This window comes from Eriocheir sinensis, chromosome 61 (genome assembly GCF_024679095.1).
Source record: "Eriocheir sinensis breed Jianghai 21 chromosome 61, ASM2467909v1, whole genome shotgun sequence".
Classification (NCBI taxonomy): Eukaryota; Metazoa; Arthropoda; class Malacostraca; order Decapoda; family Varunidae; genus Eriocheir; species Eriocheir sinensis.
In genome coordinates, this window is record NC_066569.1 from 9,199,124 (window position 1) to 9,208,530 (window position 9,407).

Genomic DNA, 9,407 nt, shown 5'->3' on the forward strand with positions numbered 1-9,407 from the left:
AAGGATAAGAAAGAAATTTGAAAGCCTGTATTTTTCTCTCTATCTGAAACGCATGGGAACAGCCCCGACCACTCACACAGCCCTGGGTAATGAATGAAATGTGCCGTATAAAAGTATCACATGTATATTTTCCTTTGGGTCGTCTCCAGGGTAGTCGTAGTAGTAGTATACAGCGTCAGTGGTAACAGAGAGAAAGTAACTAATGAGAGAAAATATGGAGTGAAGTGCGTACAAATATTATGCTGGGATGAGGGCGGGTGAGCGGCCACACGACGGCCTCCCACCCGGACACATAAAACACGGGGCCACGCTCGACTTACCATGCGTAATATTACCTCTTGCCCGACTGTTTGCTTCCTCCTCCGTGACTGCGGCTTTTCGTTGAGGATGTGTGGCGGCCGCCCCCCGTGCTGTGGTGCCCGTTGGAGGCCGTCACCCCTCCCCCGCCTCCCCCACCCCCTCCCTTCCCTCCCCTGGGGTCCAAATTGCCTCCGTTGCTGTTTGGCTTCAATAACCTCGGGTCCCGCGAGGCGTCAGCAAGGGAGTTGCCACCACCACCACCAGAGTTCCCGCCCCCCTGAGAGCCCCCCCGGTTGCCGCCGCTGCCCCCCTGGTCACCCCCGCCCCCCCCACAGCTTCCTTTACTCAGGGGCACCAGCTCTGGGTTGGGCTCGGACATGTTGGGCTGCTCGGAGAACTGCATACAGAACCTGGCAAGGGGGAGAGGGAGGAGGTCTGAGGTGTGTGTTGTCTGTGGTGTTAGTGGGCTCCCTGCTGCCCTGTTATATCATGTATAGTCCATCTATCTTATGTAGCTATTATCATGCAGTGGGGAGGCAGTGGCTGAGTGTGCAGACGCAGTTTCATGTTCCGCCCGCTGCGACAAACAAGCTGGCAATTTTTTAGTCACCGCTGAGGGGCCAAAGACTACCCACTATAAAAACCTGCCCACATTGCAACAAGCTGACAGGTACCATGGGCCAAAAAGCTATATAAATTAATAAATAAATTCATCTCATCTCATGAAGTTATTTTTATGTAGGCTATCTGTCTTGTGTAGCTAAGTTATGTAGTCTCTTTCTTGTGTAGCTAAATTGTTCTGTAGGCTATCTTTCTTGTGTAGCTAAATTGTTATGTAGGCTATCTGTCTTGTGTAGCTAAATTGTTATGTAGGCTATCTTTCTTGTGTAGCTAAATTGTTATGTAGGCTATCTGTCTTGTGTAGCTAAATTGTTATGTAGGCTAAATTGTTATGTAGTCTATCTTTCTTGTGTAGCTAAATTGTTATGTAGGCTATCTTTCTTGTGTAGCTAAATTGTTATGTAGTCTATCTTTCTTGTGTAGCTAAATTGTTATGTAGGCTATCTTTCTTGTGTAGCTAAATTGTTATGTAGGCTATCTTTCTTGTGTAGCTAAATTGTTATGTAGTCTATCTTTCTTGTGTAGCTAAATTGTTATGTAGGCTATCTTTCTTGTGTAGCTAAATTGTTATGTAGTCTATCTTTCTTGTGTAGCTAAATTGTTATGTAGGCTATCTTTCTTGTGTAGCTAAATTGTTATGTAGTCTATCTTTCTTGTGTAGCTAAATTGTTATGTAGTCTATCTTTCCTGTGTAGCTAAATTGTTATGTAGGCTATCTTTCTTGTGTAGCTAAATTGTTATGTAGGCTATCTTTCTTGTGTAGCTAAATTGTTATGTAGTCTATCTTTCTTGTGTAGCTAAATTGTTATGTAGGCTATCTTTCTTGTGTAGCTAAATTGTTATGTAGGCTATCTTTCTTGTGTAGCTAAATTGTTATGTAGTCTATCTTTCTTGTGTAGCTAAATTGTTATGTAGTCTATCTTTCTTGTGTAGCTAAATTGTTATGTAGGCTATCTTTCTTGTGTAGCTAAATTGTTATGTAGGCTATCTGTCTTGTGTAGCTAAATTGTTATGTAGTCTATCTTTCTTGTGTAGCTAAATTGTTATGTAGGCTATCTTTCCTGTGTAGCTAAATTGTTATGTAGGCTATCTTTCTTGTGTAGCTAAGTTGTTATGTAGGCTATCTTTCTTGTGTAGCTAAATTGTTATGTAGTCTATCTTTCTTGTGTAGCTAAATTGTTATGTAGTCTATCTTTCTTGTGTAGCTAAATTGTTATGTAGGCTATCTTTCCTGTGTAGCTAAATTGTTATGTAGGCTATCTTTCTTGTGTAGCTAAATTGTTATGTAGTCTATCTTTCTTGTGTAGCTAAATTGTTATGTAGTCTATCTTTCTTGTGTAGCTAAATTGTTATGTAGGCTATCTTTCCTGTGTAGCTAAATTGTTATGTAGGCTATCTGTCTTGTGTAGCTAAATTGTTATGTAGTCTATCTTTCTTGTGTAGCTAAATTGTTATGTAGGCTATCTTTCCTGTGTAGCTAAATTGTTATGTAGGCTATCTGTCTTGTGTAGCTAAATTGTTATGTAGGCTATCTTTCCTGTGTAGCTAAATTGTTATGTAGCCTATCTGTCTTGTGTAGCTAAATTGTTATGTAGCCTATCTGTCTTGTGTAGCTAAATTGTTATGTAGTTATCTTTCTTGTGTAGCTAAATTGTTATGTAGGCTATCTTTCTTGTGTAGCTAAATTGTTATGTAGGCTATCTTTCTTGTGTAGCTAAATTGTTATGTAGTCTATCTGTCTTGTGTAGCTAAATTGTTATGTAGGCTATCTGTCTTGTGTAGCTAAATTGTTATGTAGTCTATCTTTCTTGTGTAGCTAAATTGTTATGTAGTTATCTTTCTTGTGTAGCTAAATTGTTATGTAGGCTATCTTTCTTGTGTAGCTAAATTGTTATGTAGGCTATCTTTCTTGTGTAGCTAAATTGTTATGTAGTCTATCTGTCTTGTGTAGCTAAATTGTTAAGTAGGCTATCTGTCTTGTGTAGCTAAATTGTTATGTAGCCTATCTGTCTTGTGTAGCTAAATTGTTATGTAGTCTATCTGTCTTGTGTAGCTAAATTGTTAAGTAGGCTATCTGTCTTGTGTAGCTAAATTGTTATGTAGTCTATCTTTCTTGTGTAGCTAAATTGTTATGTAGTCTATCTGTCTTGTGTAGCTAAATTGTTATGTAGGCTATCTTTCTTGTGTAGCTAAATTGTTATGAAGGCTATCTTTCCTGTGTAGCCAAATTGTTATGTAGTCTCTTTCTTGTGTAGCTAAATTGTTATGTAGGCTATCTTTCTTGTGTAGCTAAATTGTTATGCAGTCTATCTTTCTTGTGTAGATAAACTGTTATGAAGTCTATCCATTTTATGTAGCTATTATTATGTAGTCAATCCATCTTATGTAGGTAACATGTATTATTTTGTAGACCTGTCTTTCGTCCACTCCTCTAACTCTATTTGGGAGCAGTGAGTACCAGCCTTTTTTTTTTTTTTAAAGCATTTGTTACCTTTTTTTATGCCCTTGAACTGACTCCTTTGCTGTAAAAATAAAAATAAAAATAAAAATAAAAAGTCTATCCATTTTTTTATATAAATTTTTGGCCACCTGCCCTGGCTTATCCATGAGGCCATCCACAAAAAGAGAGGTCCTACTACCGAATCCGCTGAGTCCAACAAGTAAAGAGGAGGAGGAGGGTGGGTACTTACTCGCTAACTTTCTGTAGTTCGCCGCCCTTCGCCACGTAGAGGGTGAGACAGTTTTTCCACACACTGACGTAACCCTTGTTGAGGTTGACTATGTCTCCCGGCTGGTGGGATGAAGAGAGGGAGAGTGAGTTTCGAGAATCGACCATATCATTTCAGCTTAAATAGTATGACTGACCTGCAAGTCTTCCTTAGGTAGCAAATTCATATCATTCCTAATCTGTTTCATATATACTAAGTGTGGCTGAAATCATGTGTTTTGAAAGTAACAAATACAAACCCAATAGTGCTCTTAATTCACACCATTACTCATTGCTAACTTCTTTAACCCCCTGACTGTGGATTTCCTACAAGAAGACATCACCAAGCAAAAGGAATGGAACAAAAAGTGGCTGCTACAATTCAGTGAAGAAAAATGTTGTCATGCACCTTGGGAGGGGAAATCCAGCATACCAATACCACATGGGAAACACTCCACTATCCACCACAGAGGCAGAGAAGGACCTGGGAGTATATGTTACCGGGCTACAAGTGAAGGCCAAATCTATGCTAATTGCAGTGGATGGGTTAACATTAAACTGCCTTCTTGTGCCTATTCTTGTCCTTTTCCATGCATTTCTTTACCTCAGAACACAAACACCAATTAGTTTTACTTTTTTCTTTCATTTTACTGGCTGCAAATCTTTCCCCCTTCTGCACATCCCTTCAATACATACTTTACTTCTTCCTATTCTTATGCAAACACAAACTTTCTTTTCTCATATCCCCTTCTCTTCACCTAACCAACCATGCATATCTTTCCCCCTTCCCCTCCCCTCCGTTGTCCCTTCAGCGACCCACCCACCTGCAGAAGTTGTCCCGGCTCGTCCCAGAGAGATATGTTTATGCAGCCCGAGCGGTCCGCCACCTTGACGGACCGCACCTCATGATTCTCCTTTGTGACGTTCGGCCTTCCTGTGCATGGGGAATGGAATGATGAGAGGGAGAAGGAGGAGTAGGAAAGGAAGAGGAAGGAAGGAGAGGGAGGAGGTGAGGAAGGGGGTTAACTGACGGAGTGGGGTGTGCGGTCATGGTGTGAGGTAAGGAAGTGAAGAAGGTGGGAAGGGAGAGCTAAAGAAGGAGAAAGAAGATAGGAGAGAATGAGGGAAAGAAGGAAAATGAGGTAATGGGTGGAAGGGAAGAATATGAGTAGAAAAGAAGATAAAGAAGATGATAGAGAAAGAAGAGGTGCAGGGTAAGAATAAGGAAGGCAGGACAAGATAGAAAAGCTTAATCATTATCTGTCATATAATGTAGAGCAATTTTTCCTGGTGATGCCGAGGAGCGGAAAACAAGTACCATAACAAGGCTGACCACTAAGCAACACCATAAGGGCAGTGGAAGCAAATAAATTATACACTATGAAAATAAAAAATAAGTAGGAAATTTTACTCTTCTGTGGACAAATCAAGCACCTGTCTCTCTCTCCCTACTCACCGATCTCCAGCACAATGAACACCAATCTGAGGTTCTTCATGCCCGGCTTAAGCTCTCGAATCGGCGTAAACTGTGTGTCCATGTTGCTTCTGGGGAGGGAAGGGAGCACTATGTTAGAGAGAGAGAGAGAGAGAGAGAGATAACACAAGGAAAACTCTTCTCATTTCTCCACCCTGACTCCTATACAAAGACATGCCTGATAAACAACTACCAGAGGAAAGAACATAAGGAGTCTGCAAGAGGCTGGTTGGGGAGCGCTATGTTAGAGAGATAGAGAGAGAGATAACACAAGGAAAACTTTAGTCATTCCTCTACCCTGACTCCTATACAAAGACATGCCTGATAAACAACTACCAGAGGAAAGAACATAAGAACATAAGAACGTAAGGGGTCTGCACGAGGCTGGTTGGGGAGCGCTATGTTAGAGAGATAGAGAGAGAGATAACACGAGGAAAACTTCACATTCCTCTACCCTGACTCCTATACAAAGACATACCTGATAAACAACTACCAGAGGAAAGAACATAAGAACATAAGAACGTAAGGAGTCTGCAAGAGGCCGTTAAAAAGAGAGAGAGAGAGAGAGAGAGAGAGAGAGAGAGAGAGAGAGAGAGAGAGAGAGATGTAACACTAGGAAAACCGTTGTCATTCCACCACTGTGATTCCCATACAAAGACATGCCTGATAAACAACTACTAAAAGACCTCACTGGACTTGTACTGGACCTGTGACTTGAAAGAGACCTAAAAAAATACTGGACTTGACTGAGACTTAAAATGACCTCAAAATATTACTAGACTTCATTGAGACTTGCAACAGAGACCTCAAAGAATACTTGTGTGAGACTTGGAACTGAGACAATAAACTTCAAAATATCACAATGGGAGAATTTAACTGACTCATAATATTGGTGGGACTCAAGATACAGAGGGAGAGGACATCTATAAGGGCTGACTGGACACCTTCTGAACCTGATGCTATAAGGACACTAACTGGACTTATGTGAGACTTGAAACTAACACAAAAAACTTCAAAATATCACAATGGGAGAATTTAACGGACTCATAATATTGCTAGGACTCAAGTAGAAGCTGGAGAGGACATCTATAAGGGCTGACTGGACACCTTCTGAGCCTAATGCTATAAGGACACTAACTGAACTTATGTGAGACTTGAAACTAACACAAAAAACTTCAAAATATCACAATGGGAGAATTTAACGGACTCATAATATTGCTAGGACTCAAGTAGAAGCTGGAGAGGACATCTATAAGGGCTGACTGGACACCTTCTGAGCCTAATGCTATAAGGACACTAACAACTTATGTGAGACTTGAAACTAACACAAAAAACTTCAAAATATCACAATGGGAGAATTTAACGGACTCATAATATTGCTAGGACTCAAGTAGAAGCTGGAGAGGACATCTATAAGGGCTGACTGGACACCTTCTGAAGCTAATGCTATAAGGACACTGACTGAACTTATGTGAGACTTGAAACTAACACAAAAAAATTCAAAATATCACAATGGGAGAATTTAACTGACTCATAATATTGCTAGGACTCAAGTAGAAGCTGGAGAGGACATCTATAAGGGCTGACTGGACACCTTCTGAACCTAATGCTATAAGGAAACTGACTGAACTTATGTGAGACTTGAAACTAACACAAAAAACTTCAAAATATCACAATGGGAGAATCTAACTGACTCATAATATTGGTAGGACTCAAGTAGAAGCTGGAGAGGACATCTATAAGGGCTGACTGGACACCTTCTGACCCTAATGCTATAAGGACACTAACTGAACTTGTGTGAGACTTGAGACTGACGCAAAAAAATTCAAAATATCACAATGGGAGAATTTAACAGACTCATAATATTGCCAGGACTCAAGATACAGAGGGAGAGGACATCTATAAGGGCTGACTGGACACCTTCTGAGCCTAATGCTATAAGGACACTAACTGAACTTGTGTGAGACTTGAGACTGACGCAAAAAAATTCAAAATATCACAATGGGAGAATTTAACGGACTCATAATATTGGTGGGACTCAAGTAGAAGCTGGAGAGGACATCTATAGGGGCTGACTGGACACCTTCTGAACCTAATGCTATAAGGAAACTAACAACTTATGTGAGACTTGAAACTAACACAAAAAAATTCAAAATATCACAATGGGAGAATTTAACTGACTCATAATATTGGTAGGACTCAAGATACAGAGGGTGTGGACATCTATAAGGGCTGACTGGACACCTTCTGAGCCTAATGCTATAAGGACACTAACTGAACTTATGTGAGACTTGAAACTAACACAAAAAACTTCAAAATATCACAATGGGAGAATTTAACTGACTCATAATATTGCTAGGACTCAAGTAGAAGCTGGAGAGGACATCTATAAGGGCTGACTGGACACCTTCTGAACCTAATGCTATAAGGAAACTAACAACTTATGTGAGACTTGAAACTAACACAAAAAAATTCAAAATATCACAATGGGAGAATTTAACTGACTCATAATATTGGTGGGACTCAAGATACAGAGGGAGAGGACATCAATAGGGGCTGACTGGACACCTTCTGAACCTGATGCTATAAGGAAACTAACTGAACTTGTGTCAGACTTGAAACTGACGCAAAAAAATTCAAAATATCACAATGGGAGAATTTAACTGACTCATAATATTGCCAGGACTCAAGTAGAAGCTGGAGAGGACATCTATAAGGGTTGACTGGACACCTTCTGAGCCTAATGCTATAAGGACACTAACTGAACTTATGTGAGACTTGAAACTAACACAAAAAACTTCAAAATATCACAATGGGAGAATTTAACACTCATAATATTGCTAGGACTCAAGATACAGAGGGTGTGGACATCTATAAGGGCTGATTGGACACCTTCTGAACCTAATGCTGACTGAGTTTGAGACTTGGACCAAAAAAATTCAAAAATATCACAATGGGAAAAATTTAACCAACTCAATATTGCTGCTTTGAGCTTGTGGGACTTATTACAGGGGGAGAGGACATCTATAGGGGCTGAATGGACACCTTCTCAACCTAATGCAATAAGGACACCGACTGAACTTGAGACTTGAACCAAAAAAATTCAAAACATCACAATGGGAGAATTTAACTGACTCATAATATTGCTAGGACTCAAGATACAGAGGGAGAGGACATCTATAAGGGCTGACTGGACACCTTCTGAACCTAATGCTATAAGGACACTGATTGAACTTGAGACTTGAACCAAAAAAATTCAAAACATCACAATGGAAAAAATTTAACCGACTCAATATTGCTGCTTTGAGCTTGTGGGACTTATTACAGGGGGAAAGGACATCTATAGGGCATGAATGGACACCTCTGAGCCTAATGCCACGAGGAAACTTAAAATCTAGCCTTAAATCAAGCATGCATGAGGGTGACATTGATGGGTTTAAATATGCATGGAACTACGTCTATTCTCTGCCCCCCCAAGATGGAAGCCATGGTGTGCGGAGGGGGCTGGGGAAGGCTCCTGCCCCCCCACCACTCACTCCAGACTCGGTGCCTCGCCTGACGAGTTCATCATGGCTGGAAAACCTTATTACAACTTTTTAAAGGGACAAAAGTAAACATGGGTGCTGTAGGGCGGGAAGACGCGGCAACGCAGGACTGATGTAAACAACACACTTGGCACCACTGTCTGAGCCATGGTGCCACGTCTCCACCTCCGGGCCCCAAGGACTGCCCAGGCTCTCACACCTCACCACTTTTCACCCGTCCGGCAACTTAAAACAGGAAGTTTTAATACTTATGACCCATTTCTTGAGAGCAGAAGGACAAGCACACGTCAAAAAGAAAGGGAAGCAGGACTACCGAGCACCGTCGCCTTGCTTCCTACGGTCGGCCATCCTCCTCTGCTTCCTCCCTTCTCGACCCCTTTTCTTACGCTCCCCTTCACTCCTTCAAGCTCTGGTGAAGGGACAGACTAAGGAAGCCCCCACCCTTCCCGAGTAGCCGTAACAGAGCCCTCTAGGAAATATAGGTTAGCGTAATTCTAGGGAAGAAGATGGGAGGCAGCACCTTATCTCCCGCGGACATTAGCTCCAGCGGGTGGCACGGAGGATGCAGGCGCGGAGCGGCGGCCAGGGAGGGAGTGCCTCACACCCCGTGGCGAACTCTGCCTAATAACAGCAACAAAATAACATAAATAACACGGAAGACGCTATACAGAATTAGAAAATTGCTGAATAAGAAAATTACATAAATCAAGCTCTTCCGTACTCTCTCAATCCTCCCTGCGCCAGGCACCCATCGGTCCTG

At 41.4% G+C, this 9,407-nt stretch overlaps 1 protein-coding gene and 1 long non-coding RNA gene across 11 annotated transcripts; both read right to left on the bottom strand.

Moving 5' to 3' along the window:
- Nucleotides 1-108: 108 nt before the first annotated feature.
- Nucleotides 109-9,318, bottom strand: LOC126986375 (SOSS complex subunit B1-A-like). Of its 3 annotated transcripts, none has more exons than XM_050842435.1 (5): nt 9,168-9,318; nt 5,085-5,173; nt 4,453-4,562; nt 3,612-3,712; nt 109-710 (listed from the first exon to the last, which is right to left on the bottom strand). In XM_050842435.1, exons 2-5 carry the CDS (start codon nt 5,164-5,166, stop codon nt 332-334), a joined length of 672 nt encoding a protein of 223 aa, XP_050698392.1. In that variant the 5' UTR covers nt 5,167-5,173; nt 9,168-9,318; the 3' UTR covers nt 109-331. The 3 variants fall into 3 exon arrangements, with proteins under 3 accessions (XP_050698392.1, XP_050698391.1, XP_050698390.1); XM_050842434.1 differs by lacking the exon at nt 9,168-9,318 and adding an exon at nt 8,961-9,157; XM_050842433.1 differs by lacking the exon at nt 9,168-9,318 and adding an exon at nt 8,639-8,827.
- LOC126986376 (uncharacterized) lies at nt 5,206-8,549 on the bottom strand. 8 transcript variants are annotated; one of them, XR_007739644.1, is made up of 6 exons: nt 8,310-8,549; nt 7,834-8,156; nt 7,186-7,509; nt 6,210-6,372; nt 5,581-6,046; nt 5,206-5,423 (listed from the first exon to the last, which is right to left on the bottom strand). It is a non-coding gene; the product is annotated as an uncharacterized LOC126986376 (long non-coding RNA). The 8 variants fall into 8 exon arrangements; XR_007739648.1 differs by lacking the exons at nt 5,206-5,423; nt 5,581-6,046 and adding exons at nt 6,706-6,859; nt 7,023-7,185 and having other exon boundaries at nt 6,064-6,381; nt 7,347-7,509; XR_007739645.1 differs by lacking the exons at nt 5,206-5,423; nt 5,581-6,046 and adding an exon at nt 6,706-6,859 and having other exon boundaries at nt 6,064-6,381; nt 7,347-7,509.
- Nucleotides 9,319-9,407: the final 89 nt, after the last annotated feature.